The sequence below is a fragment of the Bidens hawaiensis genome, unplaced genomic scaffold, assembly GCF_021521415.1.
Source record: "Bidens hawaiensis isolate Kalapana, Puna unplaced genomic scaffold, B.hawaiensis_p1.1 tig00039181_1, whole genome shotgun sequence".
NCBI classification, from domain to species: domain Eukaryota; kingdom Viridiplantae; phylum Streptophyta; class Magnoliopsida; order Asterales; family Asteraceae; genus Bidens; species Bidens hawaiensis.
Window position 1 is genome coordinate 54083 of NW_027496905.1, and position 23156 is coordinate 77238.

General features: G+C 39.6%; 2 protein-coding genes and 1 non-coding gene across 3 annotated transcripts; 2 read left to right on the forward strand and 1 right to left on the reverse strand.

Annotated features, from left to right (window-relative positions):
• The first annotated feature begins 3899 nt into the window (after positions 1–3899).
• LOC143591088 (uncharacterized) lies at positions 3900–6514 on the forward strand. Its single transcript, XM_077071402.1, has 4 exons — positions 3900–4139; positions 4245–4706; positions 5066–5989; positions 6089–6514. The coding sequence occupies exons 1-4, from the start codon at positions 3900–3902 to the stop codon at positions 6512–6514; spliced, it is 2052 nt and encodes a 683-aa protein (XP_076927517.1).
• On the reverse strand, positions 4283–4387 carry LOC143591093 (small nucleolar RNA R71). Its single transcript, XR_013145601.1, has one exon. It is a non-coding gene; the product is annotated as a small nucleolar RNA R71 (small nucleolar RNA).
• Positions 6515–18135: 11621 nt separating the features above from the next.
• On the forward strand, positions 18136–22158 carry LOC143591091 (serine/threonine-protein kinase BSK1-like). Its single transcript, XM_077071403.1, has 9 exons — positions 18136–18509; positions 19360–19495; positions 20250–20383; positions 20533–20638; positions 20778–20863; positions 20957–21145; positions 21241–21411; positions 21481–21594; positions 21768–22158. The coding sequence occupies exons 1-9, from the start codon at positions 18150–18152 to the stop codon at positions 22023–22025; spliced, it is 1554 nt and encodes a 517-aa protein (XP_076927518.1). The 5' UTR covers positions 18136–18149; the 3' UTR covers positions 22026–22158.
• Positions 22159–23156: the final 998 nt, after the last annotated feature.

Genomic DNA, 23156 nt, shown 5'->3' on the forward strand with positions numbered 1-23156 from the left:
TCTCCCACTCGTTGAATTTTCCTATAATAACAGTTACCATAGCAATATAAAGGCAGCACCTTACGAAGCATTTTATAGGACGGAAGTGCCGATCACCACTCTGTTGGACTGAAGTGGGCGACGCACAGGTTATTAGATCGGACCTGGTCCAGGAAACGACCAGCAAAATCCTTGAAATTAAGAACAATCTGAAGGCCGCACGGGATCGGCAGAAGAGTTATGCCGATACCCGTAGAAAACCGTTATAATTTGAGAAAGGTGATAAAGTGTATTTGAAAGTATCACCTTGGAAAGGAGTAGTCAGATTTGGAAAGGCGGGGAAGTTAGCCCCTAGATACATTGGACCATTCGACATTACTGTAAAAATCGGTCCTGTAGCATACCGATTGGAACTGCCTGATGAACTGAGTGCAGTTCACAATGTGTTTCACGTGTCGAACTTGAAAAGGTGTCTGTCGGATGAGACATCGGTGTTACCCTTAGAGGGTGTCCAAATAAGTGATAAGCTTAATTTCGTAGATGAACCCATAGAAATAGTGGACGGGAAAATCAAGCAACTTAGACACAATAAGATCTCGTTGGTCAAAGTTAGATGGAATTCGCAACGGGGCCCAGAATATAAATGGGAACGAAAGGACGAATTTCGGAAGAAATACCCCCACCTATTTCCTCAAAAAGAAGTAGTTGACGCGTAAAAAATCGAGGACGAAATTTTTGTAACGGGGGGAGAATGTAACGATTCCGGCAAATTCAGGTATACCCTAGCCGGTATACACTATTTATGTGTCATTTAATATTGAGTATATGAATTTATACGAGTATGTATGATTCACGGAACGAATTATACTCGATTATACAGTTAATCGTATTGGAAGTACGGTTAACCGATTGACGGTTATTGAAACCCGAATGAATCGGGGATTACATTATAGACGAAATATATAATGTTTAGTGATGTTTACGAAGTATTAAAGCTTCGGGATAAGTGAAATAAAGCACAGAAAAGAATTTCGATTTAATGGTACGTTGGTACGTTAAACGAAATCTTTTATACCAAACCAAGCAAGAGATGATCGATCAAGCCGAAAAAGATGCACAATTATTAATAATATGATGTTTCAAGTAAATAAATGTCATGGTTTAAGTTTTTAAAGTTTTAAATCGGTTTTATATAAATTTTATTTTTAAGCCGAAATACGACCGTTTTGGCCTCGTTTTGAGCGGAATTAAACGTTTAACCGAAAAACGAACTGAACCAGATTATCCACAACATTATCCGGATTACACAATCCGAATGTGTGGCCAAGATTTGAGGTGTGGGCCCCACCCCACACCATTATGAGGATCGATCGGTCCATGCATATGGATTAACATTTCATTTTCTTTTTTCTAACATCCCAACTCCACAATTCTCTCAACCCTTCAAACATTCATCCAATTTTCCTTTGATTTACACCAAGAACACAAGGTAAATGCATGTTGTAAATGCATAAATTCTAGTTTCAATTCCATGATCTTGAGTTTTTACAAGAAAATGAGGTTCCAAGTGAAAAATTGGTGAAAACCCGAGATGGAACCGATTCTTGCGTGATCAAGTGATGTATACAAGTTATACAAGGGATCTTGGTCCAAGAAAGGAGTTAAAAGAGTCAAACACGAATTTTTACGGTTAAAATCTTTGTTTCTATATCATAACCGAAACCATGAAAGAATTGGCTTGATTGTGGGTGTAACTTGCTTGGTGTGGTGTTATTGTGCTTGTAGGTGTTATATCTAGTTGCTAGCAAAGGCTAGAAAGCAAGATCTTTGCGATCTAAAGCTAGAAACACAAGGTAGTTCGGTTTTTCGTATGGTTTATATGAATTGGACAGATTGTGATAGACTTAGATTTGGGTCATGAAATTTAACAGAGATGATCTACACATGAAAATATGAGATCTGTGAAAATTTGGTAATTTTTGGACAAAGGATGAATATTTGGTGAATTTAATGCTCGGTTTTGGCTAAAAATGATGAAAAATAGTTAAACATCATGAAAAATTCTGGAAAATTCCAGATAAGCTTTTTATAAAATATAAAAGTCACACACAAAATTTCAGATCCGTTGGAGAAGTCTAAGTAGGCTTTTCGGTAAAACGAGTCTAGGGTTTTCTAGCTCGGTTTTGGTGAAAATGGCATGAAAAATGAGATTTTGGTTCTGGAAAAATTACAGGGAACTATGTGGATGGCAGGGGTCATCCCAGAAAAATTTGGGATTTTTCTAAGGTCGTTTGGTATTTTTGATATATTTGGTGTTTAAATGACGTTTAAAAATAGATAAATAAATGTTAAATATAAAAATTAATTCTGGAAATATTTTTATAAAATTCTTTACTGTCAAAAAGTGATTTTTTCAAAATTTCAAGATCCGAGACTAAACGGATAATTATTTGTGCTAAAAAGAACATAAAAACAAACTTTTAAAGCTTAAAACGCGTAAACCGGCAAAGTTCGCCTAAGCGAGCTGACTGGTGTATAAAAACCTTAAAAATGAACTATTTTCATGAAACTAAGTTAATCAAGTAAAAATAAATCATCCGAAAATAATTCGGATGATTTGGGTATTTTTTTTATACGAAATAACAGTTTCCGGCACCCTAAAGACGGAAACGGGTCCCGCGGCCAAACGGGGCGTCTAAACCGAGCTCTAAATTCACGGCTTTAACTAAAATATCAGTCGAACACTATTTTCGGGTCGTGTGTGACCAAACTCATTTTTGAAACATAAAAACGGATAACCGTGCTAGGCACGCAAAACGGGGAAAACATAATAATAATAATTTTGACGGTTAAACTCTAAGAAATATCACAATCTGAGTACTGAGAAGTGTCTCTGGGTTAACATTGTCCCCGGATCGAGTACAGTACTGGGTTAACAGTGTCCCCAGATGTACCGGTTGACACGGATTTAATTTATGGAAATTGTATAGTAACGACTTAGGTATCATATTACAGATTCAGGCTCATAGCTGTTCACTGTACTACATACTGACTCACGAGAAAGTGAGTTTCACGAGCCCCTTTTTACTGAACTGTTTTAAATATTTTCCCGGGGCGGGAAGCATGTTTCTATCAAAATGTTTAAGTACATGCTGATCGCATGGAAATGAATGTATTTATATAATGTTTATTGTACGGGAATCGTACGGTAATGTATTAAGATGGTAATTGTCTGAGTTGCTAACATTGTAAGGCCCGAAACAGTGTTCTGGGTTAACAGTGTCCCCAGAGGTTATTAAATGGGTTTCTGGGTTAACAGTGTCCCCAGAGGGTATTAAATGTGTTTCTGGGTTAACAGTGTCCCCAGAGGTTATTAGATGTGTTTCTGGGTTAACAGTGTCCCCAGATGTTATTAAATGTGTTTCTGGGTTAACAGTGTCCCCAGAGGTTATTGGATGTGTCTCTGGGTTAACAGAGGTTTCACTTGTGGGCTCAGCATAATTTCATCGCTAATATATGATTACTATAATGATTTGTCATGGTTTATTTAAATTAGTGAAACTCACCAACTATTCGTAGTTGACCCGTTTTCTTTACATGCTTTCTAGGTACTCCCAAACTGGAATAATTGATACGTGCTTGATGATGCGTGCTTTTGTGGAGGCTTAGTGATCTTTATTTTGTATTGAATATGTTAACGTATTATCGGTAAAACTTATGTGTTAACGCCTAGATGATAACGAAACTCGGAACAATGAATTGTGATGTAAATTAATGTAGTGGTGTTTTCTTTATAAGCAATGCTGTTGATATCAGACGAGTCTGTCGCACCCCGTTTACGGGGTGTTACAGCACGCAAGATTGCCGAGGTCTTTGAAAAGGAAGTTGTAGAGGAGGACGCGAATCCCGAGGTTGAAGAAATGGCAGACCCGAACAATCAAGGTCGCATGGATGACTTCGCCACGCCGTCCCTCGATGGCTATGGCAGCGGTGTTAGGGAGCCCAAGATTATCGTGAGTTTCGAGATCAAGTCGAGTATTATTTATATGGTCGAAAATTCTGTTTCTTTCCATGGTCTCTCGAAGGACCCCCATTCCCATGTTGCGCATTTCCTTCGATTGTGTGCGACATTCAAAATTCAAGGGTGTACAGACGATGCCGTGAGACTCCGAGTTTTTCAATTCTTACTTCGCGGGGCTGCCTTGGAGTGGTTAGAGGCACTCCCTTCCGGTTCCATCACCACTTGGAACCAATTGGTTTAGCAGTTTCTTCTTCAGTACTTTCTACCCGATAAAACTGCAAGATACTGGGCAAAAATCACTGGTTTTCGTGTTGATGACGACGACTCACTTCATGCTGCATGGGAGAGGTTCAAGGGCTTGTTGAGAAAATGCCCTCATCATGGTTTGATTCGCGATCTTCAGTGTCATACGTTCTTTGATGCTTTATCCGGAGCACAGAAGCAGGCCGTTGATCAGGTTGCGGGAGGAGATTTCGGTAGGTGTACTCCCAATGAGGCGTTGGATGTTTTGGAGCGAGCTTCTAAGAAGAGTTTTACATATAATCCGCCTCGTAGTATTCCTTCCACTAAGGCCGTTCTTCATGTCGATTCCAATACCCTTGTTTCCGCTCAGTTAGAAGCCTTGACCAAAAGTTTGACTAGATGCAATCCGATCTGGCTAAGTCTAACTCTCGTTGTGGGGTGTGTGATGGGAAACACCAGACCAGTCAGTGCCAGCAGGGCATGGTGGTGGAGGATGTTGACTTTGTAGGCCGCCAAAACAATGCCTACAACAACTCCTATAAACCGAGATGGAGAAATCACCCAAATTTCAGCTGGAAAGATGGTGGTGGCAGTCAAAGTCAAAATCAAAAGCCACCGGGGTTTGACCGAAATCCAAATTACCAGAATCAACCCCAAAACCAATCTTACCAGCAAAAGCCTCAGTTTCAAGGTTCCAGCAGTAGTGGTCAGTCTAGTGGTGGGTCTATTGTTGAAAATCTATTGACTCGGCTTTTGGCTAAAACCGAGACCTCAAACAAATTGGCTGAATAGAGGAACCTGAAGATTGATGAGACTCTCTAGAGACACGATCTTGAGTTGAGGAATCAGAAAGCGTCCATTGAGACCATCAAGAATCAGGTTGGACAGATTGCTCAGCTCCTCTCTGCGAGACCACAGGGTAGCCTTCCGAGTAACACTGAGATTAATCTGAATGCCGAGGCTAAGGCTATTACCCTGAGGAGTGGTAGATCCACCATTCCTATTGATGCATCGTTTTCCACACCAAAACCGATTGCCGATGAGATCGCAACTGATACTCTTGGTGAGGTGCACCCGAGGGTAACCCCAGAAAGTACCGCACAAACCAGTGAGCCAGTTAGAACTTATGTTCCTCCCATTCCATACCCAGGCTATTTAAAGAAGCAGAAGATGGAAGAGCAGTATGGTAAATTCTTAGAGCTTTTTAAGCAACTTCACATCAATCTTCCGTTTCTCGATGCATTGAAAGAAATGCCTAATTATGCTAAGTTTCTGAAGGAGGTTCTCACGAACAAGAAGAAATTAGAAGAACTTTCTTGCGTGACTTTGAATGAGGAGTGTTTTGCGGTCCTTCAGAATAAATTGGCCAAAAAAATGACCAATCCGGGTAGTTTTACCATTCCATGTTTGATCGGTAGTTTGTCGGTTAGTAACGCTTTAGCCGATCTAGGTGCTAGCATAAACTTGATGCCTTATTCTGTTTTTGCAAAGCTAGACCTAGGTGAGCCTAAGCCTGCTCGCATGAGCATTCAGCTTGCCGACCGCTCGGTGAAATACCCAAGAGGTATAGTTGAGAATATGCTTGTAAAAATTGACAAATTTGTGTTTCCTGTTGACTTTGTGATCTTGGACATGGATGAGGATAAAAATGTACCACTCATCTTAGGTCATCCTTTCCTAGCCACTGCTAGAGCTCTCATCGACGTCTGCACCGGCAGACTCACTCTTAGAGTTGGAGACGAGGAGGTGACCTTTGATATTGGGAGATCCATGCGCCACCCACATGATCATGATGACGTGCTCTACATTGATACTACTGATTCTTGCATTTGTGAGCACATATAGGACACGTGTGAGGAGTACTCTGTGGATACTCAGTTGTGTGTCAGAGAGGTTTCTGACTTGGTCAGTGGGCCTCTGTTTGACGAGTTGGTCTGTGGTGTGGACCACGAGCCTCCTGAGTGTTTACAAAGGATTGAGGATGTTGATCGCATTGCCGAGCCTAAGGCAAAACCTTCTGTTGTGGACCCACCATCTATCGAGCTTAAGGAACTCCCGTCCCATTTGGAGTACGCCTTTTTGGAGGATGAGTCCCGCTTTCCCGTTATCATTTCTGCGAGTTTGTCGAGCGAGGAGAAGGTGAAGTTGCTCACGATTCTGAAGAGGCATAAGCACGCGATTGCCTGGAAGATCATGGATATAAAAGGGATCAGTCCATCCTTTTGTACCCATAAGATCTTGATGGAGGAGGAGTTTAAACCCGTGGTGTAGCACCCACGGCGTCTCAACCCTAATATGCAAGATGTTGTGAAGAAAGATGTCATTAAGCTACTCGATGCTAGATTGATTTATCCGATCTCTGATTCCCCATGGGTTAGCCAAGTGCAGGTCGTCCCGAAAAAGGGCGATATGATGGTTGTTGTGAATGAGAAGAACGAGTTGATTCCTAGGCGTACCGTCATGGGATGGAGAGTTTGCATTGACTACCGCAAGCTCAACGATGCCACGAGGAAAGATCATTTTCCACTCCCCTTTATCGACTAGATGTTAGAGAGACTGTCGGGAAAAAAGTACTATTGCTTTCTTGACGGTTTCTCGGGATACTTTCAGATCCCCGTCTCTCCTGAGGATCAGGAGAAGACGACATTCACATGTCCCTATGGCACATTCGCCTACCGGCGGATGCCCTTTGGACTGTGTAATGCCCCAGCCACATTTCAGAGATGTATGGTGGCGATTTTTCATGATATGATCGAGGACTCCATGGAGGTTTTCATGGATGATTTTTCTGTTTTTGGGAGTTCTTTTGATCATTGTTTGAGAAATTTGGAGAGAATGTTGGCCCGATGTGAGGAGGCCAATCTTGTTCATAATTGGGAGAAATGCCACTTCATGGTGAAGGAGGGCATTGTGTTAAGGCATAAGATTTCACAGGCGGGGCTCGAGGTTGATCGAGCCAAAATTGACACCATTTCGAAGCTTCTGCCACCAAACTTGGTGAAGTCTATTAGGATTTTTCTCGGTCACGCGGGATTTTATCGGCGATTCATAAAGGACTTCTCCAAAATCGCCGGCCCAATGAGGAAACTCCTCGAGAAGGATGCCCCATTTATTTTCTCTTCCGAATGTATTCGGGCGTTCGAGCTGTTGAAGGAGAAATTGGTGAATGCCCCTATCATGGTTGCCCCCGACTGGTCCTTACCTTTTGAGTTGATGTGTGATGCGAGTGACTTTGCAGTTAGGGCGGTTTTAGGTAAAAGGCGGGATAAGCACTTTCACCCGATTTATTATGCGAGTAGGACACTAAATGATGCGCAGGAGCACTACACGACCACTGAAAAAGAGCTCCTTGCTGTTGTCTTGGCATTCGATAAATTCCAGTCTTATCTTGTCCTTTCTAAAACCATCGTGTTCACGGATCATGCAGCCCTTCGCTACCTGTTCAGCAAGCAGGATGCGAAGCCGAGACTTATTCGTTGGATATTATTGTTGCAGGAGTTTGACATTGAGATCCGTTATAAAAAGGGTGCTGAGAATGTCGCGGCCGATCATCTTTCCCATCTTGAGTGCTCAACTTCATCGGAACAAGTGGGGGTTCACATAAATGACAATTTCCCCCATGAGTTCATCATGCATATCGAGACGCGTGATGAGGATCATCCTTGGTTCGCTGACATTGCGAATTTTCTTGCTAGTGGGATCGTGCTTAAGGGTCTTACTCACCAGAAAACGAAGAAATTCTTTTCTGATGTTAAGCATTATTTTGGGAGGATCCTTACTTGTTTCGTGTTGGTGCCGATCAGCTCATGCGTAGGTGTGTGTATGGTGACGAGGTTCGACAGATCTTAAAACACTGCCACGGGGGCCCTACCGGAGGACCCCATGGAGCCACATCCACGGAGAAGAAGGTCTTTGATGCCTGTTTCTTCTAGCCAGCCATCTTCCCTAATGCTTATGACATGGTGCAGTCTTGTGACACTTTCCAGAGGGCGAGCAACATCTCATCATGAGACGAGATGCCCAGCGACCGATTCAAGTCTGCAAGGTTTTCGATGTGTGGGGCATCGACTTCATGGGACCTTTCCCGACTTCTTTCAGCCACCGTTACATTCTAGTAGCTGTTGATTACGTTTCGAAATGGGCCAAGGCGCAAGCCCTGTCCACAAATGATGCTAAATCGGTGGTGAAATTCTTGAAGAAGTTGTTCTCCCCGCTTTGGTGCCCCCAAAGCACTAATTAGTGACCGAGGGACACATTTCTGTAATGCCCAGTTGGAAAAGGCATTGTCCCAGTTTGGTGTCCATCATCACTTCTCTACACCTATCACCCGCAGACGAGCGGGCAGGTTGAGGTCACGAATAGGGGCATCAAGAGGATTTTAGAGAAAACGGTTAGTCAGAACCGTAAGGATTGGTCCGAGAAATTGGATGACGCACTGTGGGCTTTTCGTACCGCCTACAAAACACCGATTGCGACGACACCGTTTAAATTGGTTTAGGAGAAAGCGTGTCATCTCCCTGTTGAACTCCAGCATAAGGCATATTGGGCATTGAAGAGTGCGAATCTTGATCTTGCATGCGCGGGTAAAAACAGGATGGGTCAGTTGCATGAGCTTGAGGAGTTGAGAGGCCAAGCTTATGAGAATTCAAGAATTTACGAGGAGAGGATCAAAAAGCTTCATGACACCCGGTTGAAGGACCACAAACAATTCCAAGTGGGCGATCGTGTTTTGCTCTATAATTCTCGCCTTCATTTATTACCTGGGAAATTAAAGTCCCGATGGTCCGGCCCCTTTGGTGTGAGACAGGTGTTTGACTACGGTACCGTTGAGATGGCCATAAGGATGGACGCATCTTCAAGGTGAACGTTCACTGTTTGAAACACTATTTGGGCAAGCAAGTTGAGACAGTTCTGGAGGTTGTTGACCTCCGCCCCATGATCTAGTGTGGGAAGTGTGAGTCTAGCTATCGACTCCGTCAAAATTTAGCATGATAGGCACTTTGTAGATTTTAGCGTTTTAGTTTTGTTCTTGGTTGTTTTGGAAGAGTTATGCTTACCTTTGTTTCTTTCCGATTTCGTTCTTTGAGCGAGAGATGTTAGGCTAGGGCTCATAATGGTCAAAATCGGGAACCATTTTGGTTTGGAATTGAGTGGAGTACTGCCAAGTTGGCAGAATGGGAATTGGTAGCCAAAATGACCATGCAAGGTCGTCCGCACGGGCCAGCACGGCCATGCCAAAAATCTTGGGAATCGTGCAGCGGTTTATAATCATGTTTTTTACCCTACCAACAACCATTCTCATCCATTACACTCTCCCCACAGCCATTTCGACCCCCCAACCCCCGAATCTCGTGTTTCTTTCCGGATTTTAACACCAAAGATATGCTTAATATTCCCTTCCATCTTTCTTTTCCTTGTTCTTATAGATTTTAGGGTTTGTTCTTGAAGGATTTGGGGATTTTCTAATCCTATCACTTTTGGGTCGGATTTTCCCTAATTTCTTGTTGTAGTGGTTGGTTTTAGGGTTGTATTTAACTATTTTGGGCTTGTTTTAGTTGATTGGGTTCATTTCCAGCCACAAACCACCGTCGGATAGCTGCTGTAACTGTTGCACGACCGCCGGCACGATCATGCACGACCGTGCACTGTCGTTTTTCTGACCATATTGCTTCCAAACAACCATACTGCTTTCTGAAGCCCTCTGCATTGTCTTGTCGGTCCGCACTGCCTTGCACTGCTTCTGGCATGACCATGCCAAATAGTCAATCGACACGTTTTTCGTTTCCTTTTGTTTATGTGTTGTGCTAATTGTTTCCCTTTTTTTAAGATGTCGACAGGTCGCAGTCACCCGTTTTTGCAGTTCGCAGGCAGCAGCGGCAAAAGCCGCGACGCTCACCGCCGACTCGGTGAGTTATGGGCTAGACGAGACAAGTTCGTAATGGGTCGTGTTCCTTGCTATGAGACACTCAAGCACATCAATCAGTGCGAGCGTTTCGAGGCTTTGCTCACGGAGCCATGGCGGCGTCTTCTCGCCATCCACCGGCCAGTCTACCTCAAGCTCACCCTTGAGTTTCTAGCTTCCTTCTTTATGCCACGACAGCAGCTTTGGGGTTCGTTTCAGGTTGGGGGTAAATGGTACAACTGGTCCCTAGCCACCCTTGCCAGCACTTTGGGATTGTACACGAACAAGGAAATAGAAACAGGGCTGTTTGATGGCCTGAGGGATTTTCCGAGCACCGAGGCGAGACATGCATTCTGGAGACAGGTTACTGGATGGCAGCATGACGGTCGGTCCTCGAAGGCCACTCTCCTGCTAGATCCGCTTCACCGCCTCCTTCACCACTTTATATTATACTGCATAGGAGCCCGTGGTGATAGCGTGGGTAAGGTCATGACTCGGGACCTTTTTCACTTGTATTGTATCATCGATGGTCACGACTGTAACCTCGGGTTTAGTGTGGTGGAGTGTTTTAGTCAGGCAGGTGGTTTGACATCGGGGAGCTCCATATGCGCAGGTATGCTCATCACTGAGCTGGCCCACCAGATAGGAGTGATGGATCTACCGGCTGCTTGCTGAATGACACAGATGGGTGAGGGACTCGCGGTGGGTATTGCTCAGCTGCGTTCGATGAGGATCGTCAGGCAGATTGGGAACCAGACTCGATTGATTGATAGGCAGGGTCGCATTTGGGACCCACTGCCCCCACCCGCGAACGAGCACATGCAGGATTAGGAGCAGCCACCACCGCAGCAGCCCGAGGACCCGGAGCCGCTTGATTATGAGCATTTATGGTAGAGGTTTGATCAATTCAGCCTCAATCAGGAGCAGTTCCGGGCCGAGTAGATCGATCAACGGAGGCTAATTGATTACACCGCTGACTACACCCGCCGAGGTTTCGAGTGGGTTTATGCTTACGGTCAGGCCCATGTGGCACATAGCGGTTTCACAGTTCCAGCTGCACCTTCGTGGTCCTATGGCTCATCTATATCGAGTCAGTTTGCGGGTGAGCAGCCTATGCCCTTTGATGCTCAGTTCTCCCAGCCTGGTCCTTTCGCTGGCCCGTTCGTTGATCCCCTTTCGAGCCCCCTCGTGCAGCCTGGCCAGTCACGGTTCGCGACCCCTATACCATGGTAGATCCTTACGGCTCTGACTTGTTCGCGAACCAGGATCCTCTGGTTCAGCATTTGATGATCTGGGTGATGTTTTGCACTTTATGTTCGTTGTTTTTATTTTAAGACTAATGTGACTTTATTTTTATCTTGCATTTGTAGACAGTTTTATTTTCTTGTGGACTTGGTTTGATGTTGGAGGATATTTGATGGATGGTATGTAATGGATTATGTGTGTATGGTGTTATTTGGTGTGGTTTGTTTTGTCTTGCTTTACCCTTGCAGGTGGATGTTTATTTGCATAGTTGGCGTTACCGGGTCTTCACTGTTGACTCCCCTGGGTCTCTTGTCTAGTAGCCTTGCAGTTTTCAGGGGAGTTTTCTGTTCTCTCTCTTTTGCACTTACTTTTATAGTTTTTTTTGTTGTGCGATGAGGGCGTTGCACAATTCAAGTGTGGGGAGGGAACTTTGGGAACTTTGTTTGTCCAAACTCAAAAAAAATTTCAAATCTCCTAAGAAAATTGTTGTAGCGAATAATAACCACTAAGCAATTTTAATTCAACTTTAATTGTTTTGTCAAATCACAAATCTTTAAAACACTCAAGCCGAAAACCTTTAAAAGACATACCTTTAAGCATGACAAACAGATTCACATTCTTGCCTTGCAAAAGTTACCCATTCCGCCCGTTTCCATGAGTTGGCCTCATCATATTTTTTCTCATGTTTTTGCGGGCAATTGAGTGAGCTGGGTGATTATTGTAAGGTAGAACTTGTTTTTGGGATTGCATTTTAAAACCATATACATAAACATGGCATAAACCATTGAGGAATTTAGGATAAACCCCATGTCTAGCCATTTTTCCACTTATATTTTCCTTACACACATTATCCGCTTAGTAGCCCATGTTTAGCCTTTTCCCATGTTTTTATAGTTCGCCCTATTTTTATCGCCACTTAGCCATATAGCCTTTTATTTTGCTAAGTTAGTTAGTTTATTTTGTATTTCTTTTGTGGTGTATATTATCACTTGGGAACTTTAGAAGCACAATGCTATCTCCCAAAGTGAAAATTTTGTTTGTAAAGTTTATAAGTTTTGTTGGCAAAAAAAAAAGAAAAAAAAAACTCCTTATAAGAAAAGAAGAGAAAAATAAGAAGTTAGTTCATCACATTTAGGTGAAACGTGATTTCAAAGAGCAATTTTTGGTTTGTTAGCTCCCGACCCGTTTAAACCATTTGGTTTAGTTAGTTAGATTTTGTTTTATAGCTAACTTAGTTTCGGATTCTCTAGCCGTTTAGCCACTTCTCCCAAAAACATCCTCACCCTAACCCTAAGCCAAATTACAACCCTCAAGTACTCGTGTTTTATGCAATGTATGTGTCGGTTTGATTTGACCCTTAAACAAGACTATACCCTGCTTAGTCATCGTCTTGGCATCGAGTGTTCTCAGCATGCACTATTACATGCATGATCACTAAATATAGCCGAGTGTATGAGTGAACAGTGTGAGGTTTGCAAGGTGGGAATGTGATGACAAGTTGTAATGTTCTCCAGATTAGGTCTTCATTCTTATTAGGCTTGTTTGGACATATATACAATGCTTGCTTGATCTATTAAAGATTTGAATGATTATTGCTTTCGGGTTATTTTTGCTATTTTGGAGTTTGTTTCATTTACTTGAGGACAAGCAAAGTTCAAGTGTGGGGATGCTTGATGTAACACAAAGTGTACATCTTATTGCATCGAATTATCCTCATATTTATGTTGAACTCCATGCAAATTCATTGTTTTAGGTACTTATTTGAGTTAATTGTGAATTTGCATGTCCGGGCGCCCGCCCGACAAAGAAAACATGAACAAAGGGCGTTTCGGGGAAAAAATACAGCAATCTGCCAGACATGCATGCCCATGCCAGCCCGTGCATGGGACCGTGCCAACCAGTAAACGCACCCGTGCAAGCCAGTGCAAGATCTAATACCAAGAAAATTCAAAATAACCAGCTCGTGCAAGGTAGTGCCAGCCTGTGCATGCCCGTGCCAGGCCATGCAAGCCCGTGCTAAAACAGAGAAATCTGACTTTTTGGTCATATTAAAGCAAGGAATTGACTTTCCACAATTAGGCACGGTCGTGCAAGCCCGTGCACATGCCCGTGCCAGACGTCCGGAAAGCATAAATACACCTCCATTATCTTCATTTTAAGTGTGGAGACTTAAAGGAATTCTCTAAAATTGCTGAAAAATTATTGTTTGTGTGCTAGAGAGAATTCAAGGCTTCCATCTTTGTGCGATCATCCTTTCAAATAACAATCATCATTCATCTTAGTTTGCAATCTTTTGTTCTTGAAATTTGTAAGATTACTTTGATTTTGGTTGTTGTATTAAGCCTTATAGGCTAAGTACTCTTGTTACTAAGGTGGTGTTTGTTTTTTTACAAAAGATCTTCCCGGCCTCTTTTGTCTGCAGTGCGCAGACATTGCCCTCTGCAGATTGTTTATTTTTCCAAGGCGTTTCATTAAAAAACGTCTGCGCGCCCTCTTCTTGGTGCAGACTTGGACCATAGTCTTCCAACCTCTTCTAAACTCATTATTTCCATCAGATATCAATTAAGTTATTAAGTTTTGTTAATTGAATTCTTGTTAATTGATTTGTTTAATTGAGTTGTTAATTGATTAGTTTTTTTTTTCAATTATAATTTTGCATAATTGTTCAAGTATTATTAGTTTTTAGTTGAAAAAAGTTTGTAGCAAGGAATATAAAAAGTCTATAGAAAGTTTTTAGTTGAAAAAGGTTTGCAGAAAGTTTAGGTTTAAGTCATCGGCTTGTGAGTTGTTTTAAGCTCGAGTTTTGGCTCGTTTCATTCATTATGTATGAACTATCTACTTTCGAAAACAATTGAAGAAACTTTTGGAGGAAAAAACATTCACGTGAAAAATTGTTAATGTAAGTTTTATAATTTGCTAGTTCAGAGGTATAAAATTTGGATTTATATATTTTTAATTGTTGCTGGATAATTTGTGTTTTTGGTATAGAGCTTATATTGAAAGTTTTAGCAGTCTGCGGATGTTAAAAAACAAACAGTCTTCTTCTTGCAGAGTGCAGAGGTTTGGTCCACCTCTTCTGCTACAGATGTCTGCAGATGTGGTCCACAGACTGCAAACATTTTACCTCTAAAAAAACAAACAGCACCTAAGATTATGTTGAAACTTTTACTTATGTGACGTTTATCTATGCATGATTTTGGCAAGTTGGTGTTCTTCAAGTCTATGACATGTTCTTGAATAGAGTTTAATGGTTGAATGCTTGTTTTAATTCCTAATCCTGTTAGTTTCATAGATGCTTAGCCATAATATGTTGGAAAACTATGTGTTGAGTATTTGTTTATGAACTTAGTTTGTGTATGCGTACTTTATTTATATCACTAAGTTAGGAATGACTAGTGAAAATTAACTTGGTTATGAATTTTAACAAGCATGAAACCTATCACTTGATATTGAAAAATTGTATGGTGATAACATGATTCTTTGAGTTGGTTGATTTTTGCTAGAGATTAAGGCCATAATCCTTAGTTTATTTTGCTAATTTAAAAGATTCATGTGTTTAACTAGTGTTCTTGAACTTATCTATTTTACATGATTTTGGGTGGTTAGTTTGTTGTTTTCATGCTAGTTTTCCTTTAATTGTGAGATTAGGTAGTTTTGACAAGCTTACTAATCTATGGTTATTAACTTGATGAATATCCATCATGATGTTTTGTTGTTAGTATTAGGTTGCCTTGATTGGAATTTGATATTGATGCTTAATACATGATGTTTGCCATTATCATTGTCATTTTGTCACTAAGTTTAAGTGGATGCATAGTCTAAGTAGCTTTGTTTGGATTGATTGTTAGTTATATTTTATTTGCTTTGTTATTGTTGTATGCTAGTTTAGTGACTTGAAAAATTATTTAGATTGTTTGTTTGGTTAACTTAATTACAAAGATTTAGTATCAAAAGTTAGCCGTGTCCATGGATTGACACTCGGTTCTTACCGATACTTTGCTACAAACGATAGGTACACTTGTCTTTCGTGTGTGATTTGGTTGTTGGTAAAAACCATATTTAAAACCCGATTTGTGTGAAACTTTTATTCAAATTTTATATATATATTCGCACACGTCAGCAGTCTCCTTCTTCTGAGCAACGGTTACAGGCTTCTGTGGCTTCGCTGAGGAAGGTAGTGATGGCAAAGATATTTGAGCCGAAACACTTAAAAGCAACGGTTATAGAAACAGCTTTTCTTAGAGAGACCATTGAACGACAAATTCGAATACAGGAATTGAATAAAGGTAGAAACTTTTGGGATTAAAGCACCAATGGCCCCACGGTGGGCGCCAAATTGTTTTGGTCAAAAAATCGGTTTAAGGATCAAATAACCAAATTTGTTTGTGAGGTTTGATGCTTGTATGAATAAAATGAACAAAGTAATAATTGTAAAGGATGAACAACGAGATTTATACGAGAAAAAACCCTTGGCAACTAGTAGATCTCCGGCACAAAAACCTCGGGTAGTGAAAACTATCACTACCAATTATATTATACTTGAGAAATGATTACAACGGAACTAAGGCTTAGTGTAAATACAAAGTGTAAGTATTCTTTCTGAGAATTCTAAGTATGCTATATGTGTATCGTGTGTTCAGTCATAGTTCTACCTTAATATATACAAAAAGTCTTTAACAGATATAAACTAATTCACTATAAACTAGGTCACGTTCGTCTACCATTTCTTGATGACCGTTACGTGAAGGAAGACCAGCTGAGGTGACTTAGAAAAACATATCTTCCGTGAAAATAGGATGGCTGGTAGACACGTTTCAATACCTGCAAAAGAGATTAAAATATATTCGAAGTTAACTGTTGAGGATCGTTGAACCATATAGGTCCTTAGTCATGGCAGTAGACGTTTGCAAGCGCTAAGGATAATTGATCTTCAAGGATCAAAGATCTCGGTCCCAACAACAAGCATCAAGTCTCATATACGAATTTGGTTACTTGATCCTTAAACCGATTTTTGACCAAAACATCAGCATTTCCACTAACGGCGTTAGCCTTCAGTTAACGAGTGAGTGATAAAAATAAATAGGGTAAAAGTTGGGAGGTAGTAGGAGATAAAGTGAAAGTTTGGAGTGTTATCTACCAACAAGCGAAAGTTTAGAGTATTAAAAACCAATATTTTTTTTTTCTATTTTTATCGATAACCGGTAACAAATTTTGTCATAAATGAATATTTCGTCCCATGTGAAATTTTTTGGAATTTAATAGTTTCGTATACAAATAAGTTTCCATGTTCGGTGCACTAGCTAATAAGTAAATGATATGGTTGTACAAATATGTTGTGGAAACGTAACACCCAACTAAATGTATTTATCAACATCCAAAACATTAAAGAAACCAACCATAGGTCCATATATATGTTTTAGATTTTTTCTTTCTTTTACTATTAACGCACACTGTAATTTTATTTCTAAATTTACACTGTTGTTCACAAAAACTCTATCTCGTTGGACATCATCATCATCATCTTTTTTTTTTTCGGTAAACTAGGCTCAATTTAGTGTCGATCTGACGTATAAAAATGAAGATAAAATAAAATGCGCAACATCGAAAATTACATGTCACATGCTAAATAGGTTAGGTTGTGCGACCGATTGTGGGTTGAAAGTTGAAACTGACACAAGCTCGTTAATTAATTTTACATGAAGTCAAATCGGTAATTAATTTTTACATGAAGTCAATTCGGTATCAACTTTTTGATGTTTTGGGATCGTTACAATTCGGTTTGATACCGGTATTTCCTGGATTTTTTACTTTGGTACCAGTACTGATATCAATACCAAAATTTCATGAAAACTGGAATCAGGATTTTCGGTATCGATGCTGGTTATTACCTGTTCGGTACAGAGCTTATTCATAGATAAGTGTATTTACAAGTTGGCATAGCGCACAACCTTTTTAACTACTATTTGTTTTGCGTAATACTCTGAAATTATAAGTTCTCTTTTATCATTTAAACATCATTACAATATAAAGAAAAGAGGTCAACTTAGTGTATCTACTTGAACCTCTCTCGTTTCACAACACTATTCACAAATTTGATCAGAAACCGCCCCAAACCCATTTAGATTAATTCAAATTCACTCTTTTTTGTCCCCGTGATGGTGTCTTAGTTGTAATGAGATATGAATATCTTATGAATGTTTTGATATCAAACTCCGACATCGCCCGATGTACTCTGAGCCAAGTAATTTACTTTCTTAATATTCGGGGTGTGGCTGGTATTTTAAAATCCAAATTCACAAATTTCAAGTTATTTTATCATAATAACATAAAATGAAAAGGAGATAATGGATCAATCACACAAAATACATAATTGATCCATTATCTTATCTTATTAGTAAAGTATAAGTATAAATCAAAATCATACTATATATTTAGGAAATTTCAAAGAGAAAAATACTAAAATAACATTCCTACCGATCATGATTGGTCTGAGAGCATTCTCATCCAACCCCTCGTTTAAGGGGTGGGATGAGAATGCTCTGAGAGACAAAAGAAACAAAGTTGAGTTGAATTAAGATTGTAAAGAATCCAACAACTGTAACCCTTTTTATCTCACCTCATGAATTATGAACAAACAAAACAAAAAGAAGAAGCGATAGAAATTAGAACATAATAACATTTATTCTCTCTGTCTACTCTCTCTCTCGAATACTTCTTTATTCCACTTCTTGAACCCAAATTCAATTCAATAATTCCATCATGGGTCTCTGTGCATCAGCTCCAAAATCAAAAACAAACCCAGAAAGAAACCAATTTCAAAACCACCCAAAGCCCAACCGGTTTAGCTCTAATCACCAAAATTCACCGTCGAATAATAACCCGCAAAAAGGCCAGGTTTCGCCGCAAAGCACCGGTGTTGGCGGCGGTGCTCCTCCGTTCTGTGAGTTCTCTTTTGGTGATCTTAAAAGTGCGACTGATAATTTTAGTACGGAGTTGATTGTGTCGGAAAGTGGTGAAAAGGCGCCAAATATTGTGTACAAAGGACGGTTGAAGAATCGACGGTTGATCGCCGTTAAAAAGTTTTCTAAAGTGGCGTGGCCGGATGCTAAACAGTTTGTGGTAATATTATTCTGGGTTTGATTGATTATATAAAAGAATATGATTATTTGTGTTTAATTTTATTCGAAACCTCAAATTATTAATATACTATTTGTTTTACAATTCCAATTATTAAACCACTAAATGATTAATAATTGCTAATTGTTAATTACATGTTGTGAATTCATTGTGAGTGTTTAATTATTTTATTTTGGTAGTGATTTTTAGTCTAATTGATTGGTTTTATAATGAAGAAATTGCCAAAAGTCATTAATTAATAACATCAAGTTGTTAGGGTATTTGCTAATATAGACTTAATGGTATTAAATTGGTAAAAAAAAAAACAAATATGAATTCATATTGAGAAGATTTTTCATGAGAATTGATAATTATGGTGAGCATAAATGGAAATTTTATAGGGATTATGCAAATCAAGAATTGATATTGGTTAGCATGTTCCTAAAAATATGTGAGGGAGATTTGCAAATTATATGGTATGGTTACAAGTGGTTGTGAGCAAAAGAGAGAGAAAATGTTATATAGGAAAGTTAAATTTGGAGTGTCGCTGTTCATACCGTATAATTTTTTAATATTTTCTAAAAGTTGTTGTGATTGGAGGAAAGAGAAAAGATAATAATAAAGGTATAAAAAGTATTATTTAATTAATCAGACGAGAGAAAAAACAATGATTTTTATTGTAATTATATGATATATATATATGAATATATGGTAGGGAATGGATTAGGAATGCTCGAAGTTAACTTATTTCCTGTATTGGTTTAATATCTGATTTACACACATGCACACGTGTCCGTGCAGGATAATGTTTTGTTGAAATGTGAAAATTGAAGATGGTTGTTTGATCTTGTAGGAAGAAGCAATGGGTGTTGGAAAGTTGCGTCACAAACGGCTTGCAAATTTGATTGGGTACTGTTGTGACGGTGAAGAGAGGTTGCTTGTTGCTGAGTACATGCCTAATGACACTCTTGCTAAACATGTATTTCATTGTAAGGCTATGTGTCATGGGCTTCGTAGAAGGGGCTTTAAAGTAAGGGAGTTAAACGGGTCGTCTTTGGGGGTTCAACCCGACACAAACACGGAAATTTGACCCAAACCCGAAATCGTGCAAGGCACGTGAACCCGAGCACGACCTGTTTGACCTGAAAGCTTTTATATCTTATTGTTTTCACATTTTAAGACTTTAAATTTATATTTTTACAACAAAATATACAAATTTATATAAAACAGTTACGTTTTAATTATATAATATTAACTCTTCTTTTTTGTCATAAGATACCCAACCGATTTAATTTATTACATAAAACACTATTTTTAAAAAATAAAAGGGTTAAACCTGTGAACCTGCTGGGTTGAACCGAGCCCGGCCCATTTAGCAAAACGGGTTCGTGCTGAAACTGAGCCAACTCCGTTTATACCAAACCCAAACCCGCGAAGTTCGTGTTAGGTTTGTGTCAGGTTTTCGTGTCGTGTAAGAAATCCACATCCCTGCTTTGAAGGGGCTTTAGCATGGAAAAAGTGCTGCCACGTGGCGTCACGTAGGCACACTTTTCTTTTCCTACCTTTTTTTCTTCTTCTAATTTTTGTATCTCGTTAACTTAGGTCATAATGATTATGGTCATTCAGAGAAACCGTATCGTGCGTTTGATTTTATATCATCTAGAAAGAATAGAAGTTGTGGTTTTGTGTACATAGATTATGGTACACACAAAATTGATAATGAAGAATGTTCAACACTTTCAGGGGAAAATCAAACTATCGAGTGGGCTATGCGAATACGGGTTGCTCAATACATATCTGAGGCCTTAAACTATTGTAGCTCCGAAGGCCGTGAAGTGTACCATGACCTCAATGCATATAGGATCCTCTTTGATGAGGTGCATCATTAATTTAAAATAACCTTTTATATATATTCTCTCCTATATTAGTAACTATAGGAAATCAGTTGCAAGTTTCCATTCTTTATGGTCGGTTTTGGTGATACGGTTTTAATGCTAATATTATAATGGTTTGATGGACTTTGTAGGAGGGAGATCCCCGGCTTTCATGTTTTGGATTTATGAGAAATAGTAGGGACGGAAAAAGTTATAGCACTAATCTTGCATATACGCCTCCTGAATATCTCAAACATGGTAATCACTTATTTCCTTCAAAATACAATAAAGTTACACCGCACACACAAAGGTTATACGAGCCTTTGTTATGCTGGTCTTTTTTTTTTTTTTTTTTTTGTTATTTGCTAAACGCGTCACTATATTCTTCCTACTGCAGGAAGAGTAACCGCGGAAAGTGTTGTTTATAGCTTCGGGACGGTTCTTTTAGATCTTCTAAGTGGGAAACACATCCCTCCAAGTCATGTAACCATTTTTTAAAACTCCTTGATAACCTTTTGTTTTAATCTGTATCTGTTTATTTAGTTGCAAATAAAATATTCGTTAATAACATTATAGGCGCTTGATTTGATCAGTGGAAAAAATATCATTCTCTTAATGGAGTCCCACTTAGAAGGGAACTTTTCGACAGACGAAGCAACAATACTCGTTGACCTCGCCTCTAAATGTTTGCAATATGAACCGAAAGATAGACCTACTATTAAAGACCTTGTCGCAACACTTGCTCCACTTCAAACCAAATGTGATGTAAGAATCTCTTTCTCAGCAGACTTACAAACCGTGAGAATCCGCCTGAAATAACTCAGGGGACCCACCAAGAATCTAACTTTTGATTCTTTTAGGTTCCATCTTATGTGATGCTCGGGATTTCAAAACAAGAGGAAGCGCCATTATCTCCACAACGTCCGCTTTCTGCGTTGGGAGACGCTTGTTCCCGTAAAGATCTTACGGCTATTCACGGGATCTTGCTTAATACACACTATCGTGATGATGAAGGAACCGGGACCAATGAGGTAGTTGGACTTGTACCTTTTGCTATGTTATTGGTGCATAGATTCAGGATTAATAATGTTCTTTTTCAGTTGTCATTCCAAGAATGGACTCAACAGATGAGAGATATGTTGGAGGCCAGGAAACGTGGTGACCATGCGTTCCGTGAGAAAGAATTCAAAGCTGCCATCGACTTTTATTCACAGGTACTTTGTATAATTAAGTATCGTGTTTGAAGTTGTAATAGTCAGATAATCGGTTGTTTTAAGTATCGTCGTCAAGTAAACTCTAATTGCTCTAGTATTATTATTGTGTAGATTTAACACAAAATCAATTTATTTTCCATCAAATATATATAATATCTTCCGGTAATATGCAGTTCATAGATGTGGGAACGATGATATCACCAACCGTGTTAGCGAGGCGAAGTTTATGCTATTTGATGTGTGATCAACCTGATGCGGCCCTTCGAAATGCTATGCAAGCACAAATTGTGCACGCGGATTGGCCGACCGCGTTCTACATGCAATCGGTGGCTCTTGGGAAGTTGGACATGCATCAAGATGCTCTTGATATGTTAAACGAGGCTGCAGGGCTTGAAGAGAAACGACAGAAACGGGATCGAAGAGGCACATGATTTAATTCGGTTGGCATGTTTTCATGGAAACTAGTAAATAATTTGTTGTCAAATATGGTTGACATCAAATTTTTTAGTGAATTTACATACAGAAAAGTTGTTGTATATGATAAATGCAAAGCTTGTTGATTATAGTTTTTAACTTTCTTGAAGCATTTTATGTGTACATTAGCATTAAAAGTTCATGTTGGGTTGTATATCAAGCAAATTCAATAAAAGGTCCAGGGTGTGCATTGGGTTGAAACCGAATCACAGCTCAACCTGAAATTTCAGGAAAATCAAACCGAAAACCTAACCAACTGGCTCGAGCGACGGTAGATCTATGGTTGAGCTAGGGCTGAACATGAACCTTTTATGTCAACGTGTTTCATATTTGAGTGTTTACGCGAACCGAGTAGAACAAAACCGGATTCACCCTTATTCGGTTGGTTCCTGTAGCGGTTTAGCGGTGTCGAGTCCGTATCCCGATTATTAGTTCAACCTAAATCTTGTTTTGCCTTGAAAAGGTCTTATCTACTTGTAAGCCGGTCCCTCTAAGGTGAGGCTTCCCAAAAATAAGGACTAGCTTAAGAGTCCTTAAGACCAGGCTAACCAGCCATAACAAGAAATTCAAAAACATCTAAAGACGTGCCTAGTTAATTGTCACGTCCGATAAACATTCATTCTTCCAAAACATGAAACTTACCAAGTAAGCTTAAAATTACCTTAAACCTGACAAATAATTACATTGATTTTTAACTACTCGTCTTTTTATACCAAAAGTTATATAACATATATTTAAATATTCAAAATATTTAAGATTTGAAAGTTAAAATATAAAGTTTAAAAGTTTTGAAGATACTAGCCCTAATAGTTGTTGGAATCTAACTATACTATTAAAGCAAAACAAGTTGTCTACATGTCATTTAACGCACTGCGATGCCAAGTAGATGTCATGTCACAATTTCCTATTATATCAATATCATTAGGGGTGTTCAAGTTCGGTTTCAAACCGTGAAACCGTTCAAACCGGTCATTGGTTTGGTTTCACGGTCGGTTTTTTACTTAAATTTTGGTCGGTTGGTTTCAATAATTTCAAACCGTAGCAAACGATTTGGTTTACGGTTTAAACCGAAAACCAACCGTATAAAA